The sequence below is a fragment of the Podarcis bocagei genome (assembly GCF_964188305.1).
Source record: "Podarcis bocagei genome assembly, chromosome: 16".
Taxonomy (NCBI): domain Eukaryota; kingdom Metazoa; phylum Chordata; class Lepidosauria; order Squamata; family Lacertidae; genus Podarcis; species Podarcis bocagei.
The window spans coordinates 25,340,405-25,364,897 of NC_138142.1; the positions used below are offsets into that span (position 1 = coordinate 25,340,405).

The following is a 24,493-nucleotide window of genomic DNA, read 5'->3' on the forward strand; positions in this document are numbered from 1 at the left end:
TTTGTGTGAGCGTGACTGTAAAACACCCACACTTCCTTCCGTTTTCAGCGTAATCTCCTTGCTTGGTTTAGCTGAGCTACTTGAGTCTTAGATGAGCCTGTTTCTGCTTTATCGAACCCTGGCTAGACCCCAAGGCAACCCAACAGGTGGAAGTCATGGGGGCGCTGATCTGCCCCCTTTTTGCCCTGATGCAGCTGAATCTCACTCACTCGCAAGCTACACCGAACACTTATTTTCCTGTAGTGCTCTTGAGTGTTCCGTTCTCTATATTCTGGTATTTTACAGACATTTCATGGGTGGGTGTGAGGTGGTTTCTCTAACTATTTGGCTGTCAATTTGCTAGGTTTTCTTGTAGTGAGGACACATTACTCCCTAATCCGTGTTTAGTGAGAGAGGCTTTATCCTCCATATTTACCTTTGGCAGGGGGAGGGAAGCTTTGTGGGAAATTTGGTATCCCCCATGAGTAGTGGACTCCCATTTGTTAGAGGCTTTGAAACAGTGGCTGGATCAGTACCTATTACAGCTCTGTCACAGTGCACCAGTGTCCTGCACCAACAGGAATTGAACCAAATGGTATTCTGTGATTCTACAAATGAAATAACTCCAAATGATTCCCCATATGGAGATTCTTACCATTTATTCCTTTCATATTTTTTAAAAGCAAGTTTTTGTCCTTAATGTTATATGTGTGGGCAAAGGCCTGGCAAAATCTAAGGAGACTAGTTAAGATTTATTGTGATCAGTGTGGGAACCATTGCCCCATCCATGATTAGAAAAAGCTAAATGAATTATGCAAATGCTAGCACTGCAATACAATATTTTTGTCATTGTCACGTTGCATACCAGTTGCAGAATTATTGTTGCTGTGGGGTTTCTGTTTATAAGCTAAAGCAGCCAAATCCCTTCGAGGTTGAAATGTTTCACAATGGAGGTTTTGCTACCTTCCCTGTGTCCTCAGTCCTCCCAGCTGGGTCACCTTCAAACAGGTTTGTAAAACTAGGCATGACTACATAGAAAAAGAACGGAGAGCTGTCTTTCTAGGCCTCTTTTAAATAGATAAAAAGTTTACCACTGCAAATTTCTTGTTAGTACATCTCAACATTTCTAATTCCACAAAACCAGTTGGGAGGCTTTGCTACATTTTCTGAGTCTTTGCCCCCATCAGACTTGCCCCTGCCCCGCTGCTTTCTCCTGAGGAAACTTGATCTTTATTAATGAATTATAGCAACCACCAATCAGATTAAAATTTGCTCCAATTTATTGCTAAAGAGTAGGGTTTCCAGGGGATAGCAGCTGGGAAAGGGCAAAACTCGACGCGTGCCTAGACTGCATGGGAGAAGTGGAAAACAGCTCTGATTCCTATTTCTAGGCAGAGGACAAGCACAGGTCTGGATCAGCATGTCATCAACAAAAGGATTGCAAGACTAGCTTAAATAGAGGCATAATTCTGCCAAGAGAAAAATGAAGAGCAAATCTTACCACTGCAAATTTTCAGGAAAGACACTGTCTTGGATGCTGTACTAACAGGGTTCTCTACATTGCAAGTGAAGTTCAAATCATTGCTTTCTAAACTGTTCCTGGTGACAAGAGATCTCCCAGTGGAGTCACTCATGCTGGCTGGGGCCCAGCTGAACATGGCATCATCTTCCCAGCTGCCTGCAGAGCAGTTCAGCTGCAGAGTTCCATTCCCACCATGATAACCTTTTCGGTCACAGACGATCTCCAGGTCAGCCTCCAATAAACGCTCTGAACAGGAAGGGAAAGAGACATGGTATACAAAAGGGCAATAATTAGCAGAAATGGCAAATAAGGCAGTTGCAAATAAATGGAAAGGGAAGAGAAAACAGCAGCAAAAGCATAAGATTATTTATTTATTTATTTCTTTAGTTAGTTAGTTAGTTAGTTAGTTAGAACGGACATAAGCAACAAAACGTAAGAGATTATTTCCTTCCCTACAGACCCCCTTGGATGTGAAGATCAGCAGAGGTGACCTTATCTGTACTTCCATTTCCCTCAAACATTTGGGGTGGGGGGGTGGCCCAGGATGGGGCGTTCTTTGTGCTGGATCCTGAGCTATGGAATTCTCTCCCTGCCTGGCACCTTCATTATATAGTCTTTCTATCATATGCTCAACACACCCCTCTTTACCTTGGCCTCTGACACCTCATATATATTTCAGGCCGTCCTAATCTGCTACATTTAAATTGTTTTACTTGATTTTAGAACTTTGTAATCTGTCCTGGGGCCTTATGGTAAAGGGCAGGAAATAAATACAATATAATATGCCTGGCAGAGTGGGAATTCTATGCCAAAATACCCCACACTGTGGTGTTCATCCCTTGTTGTGGGAAGAGGTGAAAGTGGTGTGATGGAGCCATTCTAGCTCTTGTGGGGTGCACCATCACCTCAAAAACCTGTTAGGCTACAGCTGATAATGAGACATAATCATGAGTTAATGTGAGACCTTACTAATGGGGATGGGCCCTGGTGGGGTTTTTTGTGGAGGGTCTGGATAGAGTTCCATAGTGTGTTGTATGAAGTACCATTTTAATTCTCCTTGCAGGCCTCATCAGTGCAGAAGGGCCCTGGTGTGGATGCAGGCCCAGAATTATTTTCACAGGGTCAGGGACTGAAGGAGAGATGCTCTATTATCATTTGTGACTTTGAAAGCCAGTTCAAGGCTTAAGATGCTTCAATCAGAGCCCCATCCTGGGTGCCTGAAGTGTTTAGAATACTTACTATACACCCTCAGGGGAAAGATCTCACTTATTGGATCTTTGTCTTCATCTATCCAGATCTGTGCTTTGTATGTGCCAGAATCCTCTTGCGTTAGATTATTGATTTGTAACATCCTGCAGTCCTGAGAGACACTCAGCCGCCCCCTATATGCTGGAATCTGGTCACTGAGTTCACATCTCTCTTCTGGATCCTTTTGTGGAATCGCTGCCACAAAAATTTCAAGATCCTGCTTTCCTTTAGTTCTAAGCCAAGAAATCTTTTTGAATTGTTCAGTGTTCAGTAGGAAAGTTGCAGGTTCTCCCAGAATTCCTTTCATTTTCTCAGTATTTTCTTCACCATAGGAACCTGTATGGTCAAGAAAATGAAGGAAGAAACTGTCAAGAAACATAGGAATTTGCCTTATGTCAAGTCTGACCATTGGTCCATCTAGCCTGGTATTGTCCACACTGACAGGCAGCAGCTCTCCTGGATTCCAACTAGGCTTTCTCAGCCCTCCTGGAACTTGCCAGGGATTGAACTTGGGACCTTTTGCATGCAAAGCATATGCTTTACCACTGAGCCACAGCCCCTCCACAATTGTACCACATCATCCCAGTGACCCATTTCAGTATCTGAAAGCAGATTCCCCGAAAAATCTGCTGGGTACTGATCTGTCTGGTTTCTTGATATTTCTTTATTCTGCTCTCCCCAGCAGGGTTAATGTACATTTGGCAGCAAGGGGCTTTCCAGACAATGTACAGTAAATATTGTTATAGGATTGGGAGTTTGGCTTGGATGATATTGTTGCACACTACCCCGATGTCTGACCAGTGCTCCCCGCTCCCAGATAACCTGAGACAGGGTGGGCAATCTGGGCCTCCACACTCAAGCCTGTGGTCATATGATGGGAACTGAACTCCAGCAATTCCCAAGCCCTGTCCCAAGATGTGTGCTCATTGTCTGTGTAGCAGACTATCCTTGTAGACCCTGAAAGGCTCTGTGCCACCTGCCTTCCAATGGCAGAGCCCAGTGATGCCCTCCCAAGGGGTGTGGGGACGGACGGACTGAAATTAATGCAGCCCCACAGCACCCTGAGGCTGAGTTTGCCAAAGGCTTTGTGGCAGCACTGGCAGCCTCTGGGCTCCCCTTTGCCTTTAAGGTTGCAATCCATGCCTGCTGAAATTGATCATGCCAGTCTTTGAAATAAACATGGACAGGACTTAAATATTTGCTTGCCTACATTTTCAGGGTGAAAAACGGACTCTTGTGGAGGTTAAGATGTTCCCTAATCACCCCACCTTTTCATATTCTTTTCTCCAGTTTGCAATCCAACCTGCATTCCCTCCCCCTCTTTTTTTTTTCTTTTTCTTTTTTCTTTTGGTTAGGGCTTTGTTTCTGCTCACATTCAACCAGGGACCATACAGTGAAGATGTCACATAGTCTTAAAAGTCCACCAGATGTAATGTTGGTTTTTCTGAGTGGGACCCTGAGGGGAAGAATGAATTTGTGCTCCCTCTCCATCCCATGGACTGCTGTTTGGCACTTCAGCTGCAAAGCTGGGGGATGTTTGGGACCCCTCTTGGGTTTCCCTTCTGGTCATGTGATAAATAAATTAGGTAAAGGTAAAGGGACCCCTGACCATTAGGTCCAGTCGCAGACGAGTCTGGGGTTGCGGTGCTCATCTTGCTTTATTGGCCAAGGGAGCCGGCGTACAGTTTCTGGGTCATGTGGCCAGCATGCCTAAGCTGCTTCTGGCGAACCAGAGTAGCGCACGGAAACACCGTTTACCTTCCTGCCGGAGCAGTACCTATTTATCTACGTGCACTTCGTGCTTTCGAACTGCTAGGTTGGCAGGAGCTGGGACCGAGCAATGGGAGCTCACCCCGTCATGGGGATTTGAACCGCCAACAATTCCATAATGAATATCCCAGGCAGACAACAAAAGAAGCAGGCAGGGGGAAAGGTGTGTGTGTGTGTGTGTGTGTGTGTGTGTGTGTGTATGCATGAGAAAGAGACAGATTGTGTTCTAAAATCTCATCTTTTGCAAGTTAAAGAGAACTGTTGCTAAATGAGTATGTGATTACACAAAAGTGCTTCTCAACTGGAAACTTATCACTTCCTCCTTGCCCTGTGACAAGAGGAAGCAGCATTCCTGCATTACGAAAGGGATGGTGCATAAACAATCTAGTTATTTAGACTGCCCAGCACCAATTATAGCAGCCTGAGGGCAGTTTCCAGAATATCGTAACAGAAAAAATAATTACAAAAGCGTGCATTGGTAAAAAAACAAACAAAACCAGCCTAAGATAGGAATGGGAATCTTTGTGGCCCCAAGGGTCAGATCAGAATCAGTCTCATGGACCAAGTTTGACAGGTGGGCAGGGCTACTCAGCTGGCAATCACATTTTGCAATTATGACACCACATGAGTGGCAGGTGGGTGGGGCGTCCATCTGTCAAAATCCCTTGTGCTGTTCTGCACGTCTCCCTATGCTCCACCTTTTAACCCTCTGAAGACATATACAAGGCCAGTGAGGGAGCTAGTCATTGCAAAACGAAGTACTGCACACACGTTCCACTTTACAAACACAATGCATTCCCTGGAAATTGCTCGTTAGCTGAGCGTGTGTCTAATGAGTCAATGACTTCCATCCGCCTAGCCAGTCAACAATTTCCACTGACAAAAATTTTTGTTCTCAACCACAGAAGCTGTGGGTACTAATTCCTTGTTTTTGGATAAGTGAATTTTTGCATAGTGAGTGTTTTTTATAGAAGCAGTTATCTAGGGTTTCGGGAAAGAGTCTTCCACAACCCTCCCTGGAGATGCTGGAGATTGACCTTGAGCCTTTGCTTGCACTCTACCATTGATAATGTTGTTATAATTATTCCTACCTTATAGGGTTGTTGCAAGTTTTATTGAGAAAAGTTTTATTGTAGTTTTATTGTAGAAAACTGTTTAAATACTCAATACAGTGCTATATGGGAGTTAAGCATCTAGATAACTGTTCTGATGATAAGAGAAAGGATTCATTGTTTTATTGGATCAGATTGTATTGTGGGCACAGTTTGGAATCCACCCGTTCGCCCTTTCAGTGAGTTCTTCTAGTGTTTTGACCTGCTTGGGTCTAAAACTTAACATCTCTTGAATTCACCAAGGTAAAAGCTGACTCCAAAGCCATCTGAAAGAGCTTTCCTCAAGCATCAGGTCAATATATAACACCCTGAATGTACATATGCCACAAAAATTGGAAGAAAAATCACTATGAAAGTTGAAATGAACTCTCCTAAGATTCCAATTCACTGCAAGCAGACAGAAAAGGTTTAAATAATCTTGTAAATGTTGTTAATAATTTGTTGCCAACACAGATGAGATGATTTTTATCATTCCTGCAATATAGTGCAGTATAGTGCAATATAGTGCAGCAAGTACACAATTGTGACCCTTTGCTAGCACTATCCAAATAGCAATGCTTGGGTGAAATTGTGAGCATTTTGGTGCATGAAATGCCTTTACTGCTGATTCAGCTTAAACCAAATATATTGCCTGGACTTCCTTTCTTAGGGCAAAACAGTTATACTACCCAGCCTTCAAGTCTCAAGAAATGGATACTCTAAATATATGAAAGAGGCTATTCAGAAGTACCCAAAAAGTACAAGAAAAGACAACCTGATCACTTTTAACTAGCGAAGGCTTGCTATTTCTTCATCCACACACCCTAGTTCTCTACATGTGCAATCGAACTCTCCAGTGGCACCTTGCCTGGACATTTTCAGAGGCATTCACTCACGCACAGGAACCAAGGAAGGCCTGGGACAAGTTGCCCTAGTTGCAGGCATCTATTATTTCTTATGCTCAGCACAAAACTCCTCCTGCTGCAAACTCCTGCTGCAAACTCCCTGAGCTTTGACACAGCCTCTTCAGCTACAGGAAGTTGGCCCTCAGTCGGTGCAGTGCAATCGCTTTGAGGGTTTCCCCCTCACAATTAAGCAGCATATAAATTTTATGGAACGGGGGGAATTAATCTTTAAGGGACAGAGTATCACCATGAACTGCAGTTTCTCAAGCTGTATCTTCTTCAAATGTCTTCCTTTTTTTAGCTTTGGAAATTACCATTGCCCCCAAAATATAGAACTGTAGCAACCATGTGACTAAGCCTAGCAATTTGGTTTTACTTTTAATGTGTGGTTTTTTGCAGCAGTTCCTATATTTTGGTAATCATTCTTTATGACAGGATATCCTTTTTTGGTAATCCTTAAAAATAATACAGGAGAATTATAAATTTTAAAAAAGGTATCCAGTGGACTTTTAAAAGCCATTGTATTATTATTTATATATTGCTTATAGTATCTGTTGGCCCTAAGAAATGCTGAGTTCCACTGATTTTTACCTAGTGTAAGAGACAACAAAGTGGTCCTTGAAACAGAAACATTTAAACCTAATTGAAGGACAAGCTGTAGCTCAAAACCCTGGGCAACCACCAAGCTCACCCACCTCTAAGACCAAGCCTAGACAGTTGACTTCTACATCATGGGGGGAAATGTCTGCGTCTCTTCAACACACTTGATATCTGTTACCAGGCAATGAAATGCTGGATTTTTGTGACTGGTGGAAAGCATTGTTAAAGACAAAAGAACTGAAATATACTCTGAGCTTAGTACATAACAAGAACCAAGCACTTGGCTTCTGCAAGGCAAGTCCTGTCTCACAAGCCTATTCCATGCGACAGCCCTTCAGATGTCTGAAGATTCCTATCATATCGCCCCTCAGTCGTCTCTTCTCCAGACAAAATATACCCAGCTCCCTCAACCATTCCTCATAAGGCTTGGTTTCCAGACACATTCCCTTGACCTAGACATTAGACATCTGTTGATGCAGCCTAGAATTGTATTAGCTTATTTTGCTGCTGCAGCACGCTAGTGACTCATGTTCAGCTTGTGGACTCTTAAGACCCCCAAATCCTTTGCACATGTACTGCTGTTAAACTAGGTGTTCCCCACCTTATATTTGTGCATCTGGTTCTTCCTGCCTAAGTGAAGAACCTTACATTTGTCCCTATTGAAATTCATGGTGTTAGTTCTGGCTTGTTCTTCTGCTGCCTTCTGCTGCAGTGCTAACAACTGGCGAATTTGGGGCATGTGATAGGAGGGCTGCTAAGCCCATAACAAAGCCATGAAGAGAGAATGTGCCTTTAATTTCACTTCAGGTCCCTCGGCAGCAAGCAAGATTGGAAGGCTGGCACACATGATAACTGTTGAATGATGGTAGCGTAGCTAGGAAGCTATGCTATTGTGAATTGTCTTACACACCTTTGTATGAAAGAGCTGTTGTGCCTAGCCCTGACATTTACACACCCAAGCCCCATCCATCAAGCATGGTCTTCTTTTGAATCTGTACGGTAAAAAAAGAAAAATACAGGACTTACCCACGAATACGGAAAGGAACCACAGATGCAAAAATGTCTTGCTTATCATCTTTTCGCCGTTAGCTCTCGTGTTGGTTTCCTGCTTCGCAACTTAGTTGCCTACATGAGGAAGAAGGCGTGGCTGAGGACGTCAGCCTCTCAACAATTTTAGCTTTTTACAAATGTTTTTAAGATAAATTGTAATTCTCTCCCCCCCCCATTCCTTATTAAAATTTTGGTCTTCCTGATTTCTAATTCTTCCGGTTATTTTAGCCATTTCAGCATAATCCATCAACTTAATCTGCCGCGCAGCTGTGGTCACATACATAAATAGCATTTTCTGCTCCCTTGGAATTTCAGCACCTAGAATTCCATAAAGAAAGGCTTCGGGGGGGTTTTATAGAAAAGGTTATTTTAAACATTTTTTTAAACTCATTATATATCATTTCCCAAAATTCTTTTACTACCATTTCCACCACATATGATAGAAGGTGCCTTCTTTTCCTTACATTTCCAACATACATTTGACTTTGTTTCATACAGTTTTGCTAATTTACTGGGAGCTAAATACCAAGGGTACATCATTTTCATATACAGATAGGTAGCCGTGTTGGTCTGCCATAGTCAAAATAAAAAAATTCCTTCCAGTAGCACCTTAAAGACCAACTGAGTTAGTTCTTGGTATGAGCTTTCGTGTGCATGCACACTTCTTCAGATACTTATTTTCATATAAGTTTCTTTCAACGTGTAACATGCTGTGAATTTTAAATCTCCTGAGAGGGGTTGCCGTTTGTCTGGATTTCCCCAGGATTCCAATGACCGAATTGGCGGCCGGGGGGGGGGGGATTTAAGAAAATTGGCAAAATGTCTGGGTTTTTGAAAATTTCCCCAAAGAAGCTCAGCAACCTTCTTTGAGCGATTTCCCCCCAAAAGCTCAACAATCCCCCCTCTAAAGCCCAACAACTATCACTCACCAATATTCAAACTCCCTTTCAAAACTCCTACCCAATCATCATTCGCTTCCTACACCCCAAGCACACTCCCTCCCCCTCCCAACCTAACTTTCACCCAGATTCAACTAATGTGCTTACCTACCACATTTAACACAATCCCATACTAAAGGTACATACTAAAGGTAAAGGGACCCTGACCATTAGGTCCAGTCGTGACTGACTCTGGGGTTCTGGCGCTCTTCTCGCTTTATTGGCCAAGGGAGCCGGCAGTTGTCCGCAGACAGCTTCTGGGTCATGTGGCCAGCATGACTAAGCCGCTTCTGGCGAACCAGAGCAGCACACGGAAACGCCGTTTACTTTCCCTCTGGAGCGGTACATATTTATCTACTTGCACTTTGACGTGCTTTAGAACTGCTAGGTTGGCAGGAGCAGGGACCGAACAATGGGAGCTCACCCCGTCACGGGGATTCGAACCGCCGACCTTCTGATCGGCAAGTCCTAGGCTCTGTGGTTTAACCCACAGCGCCACCCGCGTCCCTTAATCCCATACTAGTTGACTGCAATTACTCTAATATTTACATGATAACATCTACATAAGCATAGGAACATCACACACTCCCCCCCCCCATTGCACTAATTTTGGGTCCTTAAAGCCCAGAGAATTCTGCTGAAAGTTACATGAATTCGCTACATAAATGGAGGCAGCAGGGTACCAAGGGCTCTGCTGCCCTCTCATTCCGGGGGTATTATGGAGGAATCGGTAAATGGAGTTTAAACTGCATCTTATTTCATTTTTTTATATATAAAATATTTATTAGATTTTCACAAATTATATCAAACAAAACAATACAAACAAACACACACAAAAAGAACAAGTATAATTTCAGCCCTTATTTTCTTAAAACTTACTTCACCAACCTCCTCATACCTCCCCTTTCTGCATTCCAATTTCAAATATTTAGTTCAGCAAATCCTCACCCTTAATTTTATCTAATTGTTAACCTTTCTTTTCTTTTAACTTAATCTTTACAGCTGTAATCCACTTAATTTCAAAACCCACATCATTCTAGCACTCATTAATTTTACAATGTTTCTTAAGATAGTTCTTAAATTTATTCCAGTCTTCTTCCGCCCTCTCTTTTCCCTGGTCTCGGATTCTGCCAGTCATTTCTGCCAATCCCATATAGTCTATCACCTTCATCTGCCATTCTTCCAGGGTGGGTAGATCTTGTGTCTTCCAATACTTTGCGATGAGTATTCTTGCTGCTGTTGTGGCATACATAAAGAATGTTCTGTCTTTCTTTGGCACCAATTGGCCGACAATGCCCAGGAGGAAGGCCTCTGGTTTCTTAAGGAAGGTATATTTAAATACCTTTTTCATTTCATTATATATCATTTCCCAGAAAGCCTTGATCTTTGGGCATGTCCACCAAAGGTGAAAAAAAGTACCTTCAGTTTCTTTACATTTCCAACATTTATTTTCAGGCAAGTGGTAAATTTTTGCAAGCTTGACTGGGGTCATGTACCACCTATAAAAATCATTTTCATAATATTTTCCTTTAAGGCATTACATGCCGTAAATTTCATACCGGTGGTCCACAACTGTTCCCAGTCAGCAAACATAATGTTATGACCAATATCTTGTGCCCACTTTATCATAGCTGATTTCACTGTTTCATCGTGTGTATTCCATTTCAACAGCAAGTTATACATTCTTGACAAGTTCTTAGTATTAGGTTCTAACAGTTCTGTTTCTAATTTTGATTTTTCCACCTGGAAGCCAATTTTCCTGTCCAACTTATACACCTCCATTATTTGATAATAATGGAGCCAATCTCGCACTTTGTCTTTTAATTTCTCAAAACTCTGCAATTTCAGTTTATCCCCTTCTTGTTCCAAAATTTCCCAATATTTTGGCCATTTGGCCTCCATGTTAAGTTTTTTCACGGCTTTAGCCTCCATTGGCGACAGCCACCTTGGGGTTTTATTTTCCAACAAATCATTATATCTAATCCAAACATTATATAATGCTTTCCTAACAATATGATTTTTAAAAGCTTTATGCACTTTAACCTTGTCATATCATAGATATGCATGCCATCCAAATACATTATTGAAACCTTCCAAGTCCAACATATCTGTATTCTCGAGGAGCAGCCACTCTTTCATCCAGCAAAAAACTGCTGATTCATAGTACAGTTTTAAGTCCGGCAGGGCAAATCCCCCTCTTTCCTTTGCATCAGTTAAAATCTTAAATTTTATTCTGGGTTTCTTGTGCTGCCAGACAAATTTCGAAATATCTTTCTGCCACTTCTTGAAACAATCCATCTTGTCCACAATTTGCAATGTTTGAAACAAAAACAACATTCTAGGCAGTACATTCATTTTGATCACAGCAATACGGCCTAACAGTGAAAGCTTCAAATTTGACCATATTTCTAAATCCTTTTTTACTTCTGTCCAGCATTTCTCATAATTATCTTTAAATAAGTTCACATTTTTAGCTGTCATGTTAATCCCCAAGTATTTCACTTTCTTAACCACAGTTAAACCTATTTCATTCTGGAACCTCTCCCTTTCAGTAGCTGTTAAATTTTTCTCTAATACCTTAGTTTTTGATTTATTCAGTTTGAATCCTGCAACTTGACCAAACTCTTGAATTAATTCTAAAACTCTTTTGGTACCAGTGTCTGGCTCTTGTAATGTAAGTACCAAGTCATCTGCAAATGCTCTCAATTTGTACTGTTTGACTCCGACCTGTACCCCTCTAACCAGCTGGTCCCTTCTAATCATGTTCAGCAAAACCTCTAGGACCGATATAAAAAGCAATGGGGAAATTGGGCACCCCTGTCGTGTCCCTTTTTCTATTTTAAATTCTTCCGTAACCACATTATTTACAATTAGCTTAGCCTTATGTTCAGAATATATTGCACCCATACCATTCTCAAATCCTTGGCCTACCCCCATCCCATGTAGATTCTTCTTCATAAAACTCCAGGAAATATTGTCGAAGGCTTTCTCCGCATCCACAAATATCAATACTGCTTTAGTGTTTATATACACTTCTAGTTTTTCCAAAATATCTATTATGTTCCTCACATTGTCTGACAAATGTCTTCCTGGGAGAAAGCCTACTTGGTCTAAACTGCATCTTATTTCATAAGGGCAACGAGATCTTTAGCAAGAGCCTAGAATATATCCCATGGATATATTCTCTGCTGCAGAAGTCCAAGTGAAGGACTAGCTGTTGTAAAATCAACAAGAAAGCCTGCTTCCATTTCCACAATGCAAGAAGGCTGAGGTTGTTTTTGTTTTGGAGGGGGGGAGCAAACTGCGTTCGTTGTGCAAACAATCATTTTAACTGTATGAATCCCGTCTGCCAAATGCTGACCACTTGGAAGTGGCGAAAGAAATTTAGCATGTGGCGAGCAAGTTTATTCATCAGTGATCAACAGGGTGGAAATGGGTGTGGGTGCATGTCACAAGCCTTAAAAGAATGTCCCTGTTTCCATGTTGGAGGCTGTGCACCCTGAGCAACGTTAGGGAAGAAAGCAGAAATGGGAAACTGCACCTGAGGGACCATTAAGGGGCTGTGTTCAGGTCTGAGAGACTGTGATTGATGTTCTGTGATATCTGCCATAGATGAGGAAGGGTTGAAGCTTGGCGGAGAGCACCTGCTGTTACAAAGTGTGTGTCTAAACCCACATGCGTGTCCAGCACTCAAATGTATTTGATGCATAACTCCAAGAGGACTAGAATCTTTTGCTGAAGTCCCTCCATGTGTCCATTATGAACACCTGTTTAGCCGTAACCTTATGCCCCAAGAAGTCCACACACCAGAGGAATAAAGAAAGGCTGATTTATTACTTGAAATGAAAGGGACAAAAGTATAGCCATGCTGTTTCCAGACAGCACAGTTGCAACATCAGCAGGTAGAAAATCATACTGTAATAATAAAATTTAAGGTCTTATATATAAAAAAAATGTTCATAAATGTACCAACCAAACACATACATAGATCAGCACAGGAAGACCAACCTGAAAACATTTTGACTCCCAAACTGACCAAATGTTTTCTCTGCAAGGAGGGAGGCGGTCAGGGAACCTTCCCATTGTCTCAGGAATTGGGAACTCACCATCTCAAAGGGTGACAGACTACCAGGAAAGGCAATCAGATAAGGCATTATCAGATAACCTGGCAGACAGGAAAAACAACAACACCTTTTTTGTGATGTATGTATGATGTATGGTGGTCTTGAGCTCCAGGGCAGGGAATTTAAAATGTCTATATAAGGCCTTGCACTCCATTGTTCGAGGTCCTCTTCCTTTCCTGCGTGTGAGGGGAGCACCCTGTTGCAACAGATCAATTTGCTTCTCAATATGCTCCAGTTGGCCTCTGTTATTTTCTCCTACCAATAGGGCAGTGTTTCCCAACCTTTTTTGGGCAAAGGCACACTTGTTTGATGAAAAAAATCTCGAGGCACACCACCATTACAGCCCCGTGACGTCAGCGCGCAGCGTCACGCCGGGAGGGACGCACGAAAGTGTAAGTTTCAATTTTTTCCCCTCCCCCTTGCCGGGGAACCTCCAAGCTTTGGGGGTGGGGGGGGGAGGAGGCAGCAAAGCAAGGCAGGAAGGAGAGCGCTGCTTGGCTGGGTGAGCTTTGGCAGGGAATGAGAGCCGCGAGGCGGGCGCTGCGGACGGAGGCGCTGCCCGCCGAGCTCGCAGGCAGCCAGGCAGGCAGACGGCGAGAGCCTCGCGCTGGGCGGCCTCTCCTCGCCGCCGCCGCCCCGCCTCTCGCCGCCCGACTCGCCCGCCTCCCTCCAGGCAACATCTCGCGGCACACCAGGCAACATCTCGCGGCACACTAGTGTGCCGCGGAACAGTGGTTGGGAAACACTGCAATAGGGAACCCACGTAAGGACTCTATATGGGCTCTTGGATACCCCATAAGGGGAAAAGGGCATATTTTTATTGTTTACAACAATAAACAATGATCTTGAGAGTAAAAAGGATCCATAACTATCCCCAAAGCCTAGAGAGTGAGTGCAGCGATGTGCCACAGACCCACACTAAAATAAAGCAAAGAAAGGGGTGATCTTGAAGGCTAATGGAACCAAAGCCAAGCATCAGAAATCTTTGCCTCCTCTTCTTTTAAGACCCTAAACCATCAGAAATCTCTCAGCCTTTGGTCTGTGTCCAGTAAAGTATGGGGTTGATCCTTGAGAGCGTAGAGTGAAAAGGGGGTCCCGTTGGAGCTTGTGAGCCACCCAGTATTAAAAACCGGTGGCTTAAGTATTATTTTGAGCCAGTGCTACTTTATGGAGAAGGGAAGGGTCTTTCTGGATGAGTGAATGTCATAACACCTTCATTCCTTTGTATTATTGTTTATTTCCTACAAGTTCCTGGCCATTTGCTATTCTGCTTACTTCCCTGAGTTTGAAGTTGAAAGGGCACGGCCATACTGAGAAATGACTAACTGGTTGTCTGTATGTTTCCTGAATCGTGAGTTTACCTTTCGAGCAAGATTTTATTTTCTGTGCAGAACTTCATTCTTTCCTACAATAGGAGATAATTTATCTTTGCTAATAACACAGGATTAAGGTGTTCATCCTTACATTAAGTATTAAGAGGTCAGGAAGTGTTATCAATGCCTCCTTGGACACATTTAAGATAAAGACTTGTACCAGCATCAGTATAGTTCATCGAGGGGTACATTTTATATCAAGTTATGGCAACTTCACTGATGCCATGATCCACAGCTATAACCCATCAAAAACAACTGAGATTAGTACGCATCATTACATCCAATTAATTTGGAACGCTTTTGAAGTTGGCCCACGGGCTTTTTAATTGATTGATCAAATTGATTACTTGGCTAAATGTTGTAGTCTGGAAAGAAACAAGGCACGAGAGAGTCACGCTTAGCTGTCAGGAGGAGAGATTCCCTCAGAGGCCATTGCTTTTCTTCTAGAAAAAAAGGTGCCCCAAATCTGTAGCCTTCAGTATCCCCCTCAGAGGCCCAATGAGAACATGTGTTCCTTGCGAGAGGGTGGGGGGAGCAATGGAGTGAGCAGAGAACCAACTCTTGCATTTTATTTTCTCCTCACAAGAACCCTGTTAGGTAGGTTAGCTGAGAGATCATGACTGATCCAGTGTCACCTGGTGTACTGAGCCATATTTCAGATCCAGTCCTCCCACGCAAAACCATGGACTCAAGCTACACAGCTGCAAATAAACGTGTGTGTTTAAGTGCAATATACAACGTGACACTAGATGGTGATGGTGAGCCTTATGGAAAATTTAATGTTTGGGGGGGGGGGTTAAAAGCATTTTCAGAACGTTTTTCATATGTGTGTAGATTCCACCCATGGCTGACAAAGTTAAAAGGAGCCCAAGCAAATTGAATTCTGGTCGCCCCAGGAAAGCCGTGACTGAGTTATAAATTTGGGGTGCGTGTACATCCTTTGGCCATCCTTTGTGTACATCCTTTGGCACAAGCAGAAACCTTTTCATTTCGCCTTGGGATCTGTAGCATCACCTGGCGAGAAATTAAGAGGCACATTTCAATCTGGGATTCAAGGTCCACTCGATTAATCACCTCTCTTAGTTGTTCAATGCTTGAAGATGAAAAATGCCTGGTGGCCAGCAGCACAGCATGCGTTGTCGGCGCCTGGGGGGCCGCAGTAATCCCCCCTTGGGAGCCAAGTGGCACTGGCCTGCAGGGTCTGCCCACCTGGGTAGGGGAGAACCCTGCCTGCCGATGCAAACCTTGGCGGGGGAATCTCCCTGACACCTGTGGAGAGGAGTCAATGTGGACTGGGCAGAGCTGGGGTCCCCCTTTGCATACCTCCCTCCATCCGTTCCTGCTCACCTTGGGCCTGGGCTGCTGCTGCCGCCATACAGGGAGTGCAGCATGCCAAAGAAGGAGCTTGCCATGCGGCCATGTAGTGCAGGGGCCAGACTCTGCTTGGTCCAGACTGGAGAATGAACCCAGTCTTGGTTCTGGGGAACCTGCAGCCTTACAGATTATGGATGGGAGGAGACGTTTTGTTCTTTCCTTATCTAATCCTTGCCTGTTTCAAGGGGTATTTTTGAAGTGGTTTATGCAGTTCAGTGAAATCTCCTACCTCTTTGCTTCTTCCACCACATGAGAACGCCAGCACAGACGCTGATGGCAACTTTTTCCACTGCGAGAATGGCAGCCAGCAGGGTTAAAGACATATTTTCGTAGAAAGCCTCGTTTCCTTAAAAGATGCACATACAAAACAATAACATACGTTAGTTTCCAGGCCCTAATGCCACATAGAACCATAGAAATGTAGACTTGGAAGGGATCCCAAGGGTCATCGAGTCCAACCCCCTGGGTTTTCCCAGGGAAAGTGGTAGGGCAAATGGAAAACCACTCAGCCTCCTACCTAGAAAGCATGGGACAAGGGGGAAACTGCTCAGACCTGTGCTTTCTAGACGCAGGACAAGCAAAGTGTAGATGAGCCACCAAGGCAGAATACAATGGTATTATTACTTCCCTTGATCTGAACATTATATTTCTGTTGATGCAACCTAGAATTGAATTATTGCTGTTGTGGTTGTTGTTTCCTACTGTATCACACAGTTGTCTCATGTTACGTTTGTACTCTGCAAGACCCCTAGATCCTGTTCACATGTGCTGCTGTCAAGCCAAGTGTCTTCCATCCTACGTTTGTGCATCTGATTATTAATACCTTGCTTTTGTCCCTGTTGAAGTACATTCTGTTTGTTTTGGTCCAGTTCTCCATCATCTTGTGCTGCAAACACCCAGTGAAATATAAAGAGTCACACATGGGGAAAATATCAAGATTGTTTGGGTCAGTGGGCTATCCTTTGTCCTATCCTGATTAAGAAGAAACAAATTATGCAAAGACATTTTCCAGGTCCTCAGTCCTAGTCAGGCCACCTTCAAACAGGATTGTAAGACTAGCTTGGACCCATGACTCTGCCTAGAAATGAGTGGCGGAGCACTGTCTTCCTAAGTAGCTTTTAATGAGAGAAAAGTCTTACCACTGCCAGTTTCCTGGGGTTGTGGCGCTCATCTCGCTTTATTGGCCGAGGAAGCCCGCGTGCAGCTTCCGGGTCATGTGGCCAGCATGACTAAGCCACTTCTGGTGAACCAGAGCAGCACACGGAAACACTGTTTACCTTCCCGCCGGAGCGGTACCTATTTATCTACTTGCACTTTGACGTGCTTTCGAACTGCTAGGTTGGCAGGAGCAGGGACCGAACAATGGGAGCTCACCCAGTCACAGGGATTCGAACCACCAACCTTCCGATCGGCAAGCCCTAGGCTCTGTGGTTTAACCCACAGTGCCACCTACGTCCCTGTAAGGATATTACAAATGTTCTAATTCCACAAAACCACAAGGGGTGCTTTTCTACCTTTTCCCAGGTCTTCTGTTCTCCGCACAGCCACTTAACCTCATCCACAAACAGGACTGCAAAATTAGAGGCTCATCCACACTTTTGCTTCTCCTGCTTTCCTCCAAGAAAACCCACTCTTTACAGCTGAATTGGAGCAAACGTCAATCAGGTTTTCTGCAGATTGACATTTGCTCTAATTCAGGAGTAAAGAGTGGTCTTTTCTTGGGAGAGCGGCAAGACAAGTGGAAGATCACTCAGACCTGTTTCTCAAAAGTAGGGGACAAGTGGAAGTATGAATAAGCCCAAGCTTAGATGCAGGCATTACTCTGCCAAAAGAAAAATGAAGAGCAAACCTTACCAGTGTTGTTTGCAACACCAGTGCTGCAATTTTTCCGGACAGACACTGTCTTGGATGCTGTGCTAACAGGGTTCTCTACTTTGCAAGTGAAGTTCAAATCATTGCCTTCTAAATTGTGCCTGGTGACAAGAGATCTGCCGGTGGATTCACTCATGCTGGCTGGGGCCCAGCTGAACGTGGCATCATCTTCCCAGCTGCCTGCAGAGCAGTTCAGCTGCAGAGTTTCATTCCCACCACGATAATCTTTTGGGTCACAGACAATCTCCAGGTCAGCCTCCAATAAACGCTCTGAACAGGAAGGGAGAGAGAGACATGGTATACAAAACAGCAATAATTAGCAGAAAGGCAAATGAGGCAGCTGCAAATAAATGGAAAGGGAAGAAAAAACAGCAGCAAAAGCATAAGAAAAGTTTTTATTTAAAACAGAAATAAACAACAAAACTTGAGAGATTATTTCATTCCCTACAGACTCCCTTGAAGATCAGTAGAGAATCTATATGTACTTCCATTGATTTCAAACATTGGGTATGTGTGGCCCAGGATGGGGTGTTCTTTGCGCTGGACCTCGAGCTATGGAATTCCCTCCCTGTCTGGATATAGTTTTTCTATCAAATGCTCAACACACCCCTCTTTACCTTGGCCTCTGACACCTCATATATATTTCAGTCCGTCCTAATCTGCTACATTTAAATTGTTTTACTTGATTTTAAAACCTTGTAATCTGTCCTGGGGCCTTATGGTAAATGGCAGGAAATAAATACAATATAATATGCCTGGCAGAGTGGGAATTCTATGCCAAAATACCCCACACAGTGGTTTTCATCCCTTGTTGTGGGAAGAGGTGAAAGTGGTGTGATGGAGCCATTCTAGCTCTTGTGGGGTGCACCATCACCTCAAAAACCTGTTAGGCTACAGCTGATAATGAGACATAATCATGAGTTAATATGAGACCTTACTAATGGGGATGGGCCCTGGTGGGGTTTTTTGTGGAGGGTCTGGATAGAGTTCCATAGTGTGTTGTATGAAGTACCATTTTAATCCTCCTTGCAGGCCTCATCAGTGCAGAAGGGCCCAGAATTATTTTCACAGGGTCAGAGACTGAAGGAGAGATGCTCTATTATCATTTGTGACTCTACATGAAAGCCAGTTCAAGGCATAAGATGCTTCAATCAGAGCCCCATCCTGGGTGCCTGAAATGTTTAGAATACTTACTATACACCCTCAGGGGAAAGGTTTCACTTATTGGATTTTTGTCTTCAGCTATCCAGATCAGTGCTCTGTATGTGCCAGAATCCTCTTGATTTAGATTATTGATTTGTAACCTCTTGCAGTCCTTAGAGACACTCAGCCGCCCTCTATATGCTGAAATATGCACACTGAGTTCACATCTCTCTTCTGGCTCCTTTCGTGGAATCGCTGCCACAAAAAGTTCAAAAACCTGCTTTCCTTTTATTGTTCTAAGCCACCAAATCTCTTTGAATTGTTTTGAAGTGTTCAGCAGGAAAGTTGCAGATTGTCCCAGAATTCCTTTCATATTCACAGCATTTTCTTCACCAGAGGAACCTGTATGGTCAAGAAAATGAAGGAAGAAACTGTCAAGAAACATTGAAAGCTGCCTTATGTCAATACAGAGCATTGGTCCATCTAGCTTAATTTTGTCCACACTGACAGGCAGCGGCTCTCTGGGCTTTCAGCTAGGAAGGGTGGGAGCCTTTATTTTTTGTTCACATTCAACCAGGGGTCAAACCGTGAAGATGTTGCAGTGTCACCTATCCTCTAAGGGCAGGTGCACACCATCCATTTAAAGCACATCCAACACACCTCTAAAGCACATGGCTTCTCCCCAAAGAATTCTTGAGGCTGTAGAATGTTAAAGGTGCTGGGAGTTATAGTTCTGTGAGAGGAAACTACAGTTCCCTCAAGTGCCCCCTCCAGTATGTGACCTTTCTGAAGCTGGACTTGGGCCAGCCTAAAATTCCTGGCCCTACTTGAAGCAAAAGATGGCCGTTCACAGCAATGCAGCCAGAGCATTTGGGGGCCTGTGCTAGGAGGGCAGTTAAGCCTATAACCAAGCCAGACCCTTTATGAAGGAAGTCTTGCTCTTCTCCACTATTCACGGCACAAAGAAGAATTAACAAGGACACATTTCCTCTCTCTCTCTCCCAAAAAAGCCAATCATACAGGTCGGCCAAAGCAGTTTCTGCGCCAAAACTGGGGCTAAACCCCAACTGAAATGGATCTCAAAAATAAGTTTCCTCCAAGAGTGCCTGGATCTGGTCCACAACCACCTGCTCAAGAACCTTGGCCAAGAAGGGAGATTGTTGACAGGCCGGTAATTACAGTGGTGCCTCGCAAGACAAAATTAATCCATTCCGCGAGTCTCTTCGTCTTGTGGTTTTTTTCGTCTTGCGAAGCACGGCTATTAGCGGCTTAGCGGCTATTAGCGGCTTAGCGGCTATTAACGGCTTAGCGGCTTTAAGAAAAAGGAAACAAACTCGCAAGAACTCGCAAGACGTTTCATCTTGCAAAGCAAGCCCATAGGGAAATTTGTCTTGCAGAACGACTCAAAAAACGGAAAACTCTTTCGTCTTGCGCATTTTTCGTTTTGCCAGGCATTCGTCTTGCGAGGTACCACTGTACTTAAGATTTTTTGAAGCCAGAAATGGTTTCTTGAGGAGTGTTTCCATACCCTCCTTCCATACCCTCCAACATTTCTCTGATGAAAATAGAGACGTCCCATTCCATAATGATAATTTTACTATTTATACCCTACACATCTTATTGGCACTCTGGGCAGTTTCCAATATATATAAAAACACAATAAAACATTAAATATTAAAAAAAGACACCTTCCCTATTCAGGATTGCCTTCAGACGGCTCTGGGGTTGGATAACTTCATAACCTCCAACATTTATCGAATGAAAATAGGGATATCCCAAGGAAAAGCGGAGCATTTTGGGGTCAAATCAGAAACCGAGATCGCTCTAAATCAGGGATGTCCCTGGAAAACATTCTCGCAGGCAGTGACTAACCCCTCTTGCAAAAAGGCATTAACCACTTCCTTAGCCCAGCCAGCTGCCTCCTCCCTGCTTGTTTTTATCAGATGCACACACAATTAATTAATGATTGCTCTATACACACACAAATCAATTAATTAATCACCCCGCTTCCTCCCCGAGGAGGTGAGGCTGGCACAACAATACACAGGGCTGAAAAACATTTAAAAGCAATCAAATCTCTTTACACAGCGGAATCATTTCAAGGTTGCCAGGAACAGTGTGTCTCGGTGATGAGTGCCTAGAGGAACAGGAAGGTTTTCTGGTTCTGCCTGGATAGTCCATAATAGTGAAGGACTGGCACATTTCAGCAAGGAGGGCATGGCATCAAAGGGCAGCTGCTACCAAGAAGACCCTGTTCACTGGAAAGCACCGAACAGGCAGCACTCAGTAGCACCACCACCAACAACAACAGGGCCTCCCCCTGCCAATTGCACAACCCAATATAACCATAGTTACATATGGCCCTGTGAGGGTGGAATGTGTGTGTGGCAAGATCTGCAACTTCCTTCCCAAAATTGTAAAGTAGGAAGGGATCCCAAGAGTCGTCTACTCCAACCTCCTGCACATATTCATTAATCTTAAGTCCTTCAGACTTTTAATGGAGAAAGCCCGGGGTTTTGGATAATTCTGGTTTAAATGAGGACCATGTCTCTCTCTTTTTAGTATAATTTTTATTAAGTTTTCTATTTTAAAATTTAAAATATTCATTAAACAACCTTAAAATGTCAGTGACTTCCCTTCTTCTCTTTCCATGGCTCAATTCGCATATCGTAAATCCTTGCATATTTTACATAAACTAAACCATTCACTATTCCATTAATACACCCATCAAAACATTATTATTATTATTATTATTATTATTATTATTATTATTATTATTATTATTATTATTATTATTTTATTTATACCTCGCCCATCAGGCTGGGTTTCCCCAGCCACTCTGGGTGGCTCCCAACAGAATTAAAAGCACAGTAGAACATCAAACATTAAAAACTTCTCCATACAGTGCTGACTTCAGATGTCTTCTAAAAGGCAGATAGTTGTTTATTTCCTTGACATCTGAAGGGAGGGCGTTTCACAGGGCGGGCACCACTACCGAGAAGGCCCTCTTTTTACACAGTTGAATTTATCTTAATGCTGCCAACTAATGAGGACCACGTCTTCCACATGATAGGTGACAAATGAGGATAGCCTGAAAACATTTTTGCTGTTGGGAATCACCTTAAACTTATTTGCATACCAGGAATGCCTCCTTCATGGTCTCACAGCTGACACCCCACCTACCCACCTTTGGGGCCATCACCAAACAGTGGAGGCTCACTCTTCATGCGTGGAGCGAAGGGGGCTGTACCCCAGAAACCTGCCACAATAAACTAGGGGTGGGGTCTTTAAGGTGCCACCACCAAACACTTTGTAATTTTGGAGCCAGGATTTGTGATAGAGGAAATGTTTTAAAGGAGTTGAGGAAGGACCTTCAAGTAACCAAGACCCTATCTATCGAGCATGTTCTTCCTTTTCAGATGGGGGAGGGGGGAGTTTGCATCCAGAACTTACCAGCTGGTAGTGCAGGTAGCCCCAGAATGAAAAATGCCTTGCATAGTATCATTTCGGCTTAGCTCTGCTGTTTCTTTACTGCCTGCTTCCTGCATCAAGGCTCCGTGTAAGTCATATGAAACCGAAAGTGTGTGCGTGTTCTCTAAAAATCACCACCTTGATCAGAGACAAAAATAAGCTGCCTTATATGGAACCAGAACATCGCTCTGATAGTCTTCACCAGGGGAAACAAAACTCTGGACTATGGGCCCAGGCTAGGCCCCACCCCAATGTCCCCTTTTGGCCCATGAGGCTTGCCTATCTCCTGATGTCCGGTGAGGTCAGGTGTAAGGCAGGTAAAAGCCATGGCATCAAATACAATAGGAAGAAAGAATTAGGACCTTTGGCATGAATTGGGCACCTTTTGAAATTGGCAGCCTGGGCGGCAACAGAAGAAGACACCAAATTCAAAAAATGCTGAATTCAAGCCAAGGTTGCAAAGGCAAAATTAGGAGCACACTTTGAGGGCCCTCCTTTCTCTTCCTTTGCAGCAGCAGCAGGGCTTTAAATCACCTGATGTCAGATGATTGACAGGTAGGTGGCCAACCCACCTATCAAAATGGCCTTTAGTTCCCGACCTCTGAAACGACATGGGCTGGCGAGGGCTCTCCAGGGTTTCAGACAAAGGACTCTCACAGCCCCATCTGGAGATGCTGGGGATTGAACCAGGGACCTTCTGATGTTTTATCTGTGGGTCAAAAGGTCATGTTGGAGATGGCAGGATCATTATATTAGAGCAGCAGTTGCCAAACTGGACTCCGCAGAAGAAGGGTTTGGATTTGATATCCCGCTTTATCACTACCCTAAGGAGTCTCAAAGCGGCTAACATTCTCCTTTCCCTTCCTCCCCCACAACAAACACTCTGTGAGGTGAGTGGGGCTGAGAGACTTCAGAGAAGTGTGACTAGCCCAAGGTCACCCAGCAGCTGCATGTGGAGGAGTGGAGACGCGAACCCAGTTCCCCAGACTACGAGTCTACCGCTCTTAACCACTACACCACACTTGGTGCTCCACAAAGCATCTTCAAGTGTTCCATGAATAGATTGGAAAGAAAAAGAAGTGAATATGAGCCTGTGGCATAAGGGTGAGACTCAGTGGCGGAGCTGCATTTGTGGGACCCTGAAGCTCAAACTGCCATGTGAGGGCCTTCACAACTAGCAATAAGGTTTGGCTAACCACTGTTATCTTCTTGAGTGGGGTTGTTCCATGACAGATCACCACACCTTTACAATGTCTGTGCTACTGACTCAAGCTTTGGGGTTGTTGAAAAGTATACAACAAAAAAAATAATCAAGCTGACTCAAATCGATGTGACTCAGATTAGGTCTACTGGACCCAAATTTCTTAAGCAATGTGCACTAAAGTTGCTTTTGGGGCCCCTGTGGGATTAGGGGCCGAGACGTTTAAGCTTCCTTGGTTTCATAGTAGATCTGCCCCTGGCAATGATAGTGCTCCATGACAAATTTCTTTCCTGAAAAGTTCTCTGCGACTCAAAAAGTTTGGGAACTGCTACATTAGTGGATATTGATTGCAAAAATGTTCACAGGTGTTGCCTGTGTATTTTTCTCCTAGCTTCCTGGATATTTGTCCACCTCTGGTGAAATCCTATCTGACCCACTCCAAACTGGTGTCCTGTGATGTGTGACTGATCCCTATCCTGCACCCATCAGTGCTAACCCCAAATATCTCCTGTCTGGTGCAAAAGGGCCTAGCAGGACCAGCCTGTGGTAACTGCCTCCTCTAGGTCTGGAGGGCAAGCAATATATTTGGCGTCTTCATGGTCCATCCCTGTGTAAGGGATGAGTCAACTGCAGCTCCCCTGCCCTGCTTCCGGGGTTTCAGAGGGGAGGGAACTGGCTCCTTGCACAGGCAGTGGCCTGTGATGTGTTCCAAGTATGGGTCCCGGGACCACCAGAGGGTGTCTGATACCATCAACTCACTCATGAGTTTGGTGTAGGGTTTGCCCGCACTGCAGGCTATCAGGAGGGGCTTGTTGTTAAGGTCCCAGCCTCC

At 44.0% G+C, this 24,493-nt stretch overlaps 2 protein-coding genes across 5 annotated transcripts in view; both read right to left on the reverse strand.

Annotated features, from left to right (window-relative positions):
* The window catches only part of LOC308575726 (SLAM family member 5-like), a 44,002-nt gene extending 21,429 nt beyond the window's left edge, over positions 1-22,573 (reverse strand). The window contains exons 1-3 of one of the 2 annotated variants that reach the window (XM_081174576.1): positions 22,443-22,573; positions 2,741-3,085; positions 1,481-1,747 (exon numbers count right to left, since the gene is read on the reverse strand). In XM_081174576.1, coding sequence (XP_081030702.1) covers positions 1,481-1,747; positions 2,741-3,085; positions 22,443-22,494 — 664 coding nt within the window. In that variant the 5' untranslated portion in view covers positions 22,495-22,573. Of the gene's footprint in view, positions 1-1,480; positions 1,748-2,740; positions 3,086-8,141; positions 8,265-22,442 lie in introns of those variants that run through there. The other variant, XM_081174577.1, reaches the window with a different exon arrangement.
* On the reverse strand, positions 14,554-23,088 carry LOC308575729 (SLAM family member 5-like). Of its 3 annotated transcripts, none has more exons than XM_081174583.1 (6): positions 22,995-23,088; positions 19,041-19,391; positions 17,829-18,116; positions 16,798-16,860; positions 16,204-16,320; positions 14,554-15,614 (listed from the first exon to the last, which is right to left on the reverse strand). In XM_081174583.1, exons 1-6 carry the CDS (start codon positions 23,071-23,073, stop codon positions 15,586-15,588), a joined length of 927 nt encoding a protein of 308 aa, XP_081030709.1. In that variant the 5' UTR covers positions 23,074-23,088; the 3' UTR covers positions 14,554-15,585. The 3 variants fall into 3 exon arrangements, with proteins under 3 accessions (XP_081030709.1, XP_081030708.1, XP_081030710.1); XM_081174582.1 differs by lacking the exon at positions 22,995-23,088 and adding an exon at positions 21,074-21,324; XM_081174584.1 differs by lacking the exons at positions 16,798-16,860; positions 22,995-23,088 and adding an exon at positions 21,074-21,309.
* Positions 23,089-24,493: the final 1,405 nt, after the last annotated feature.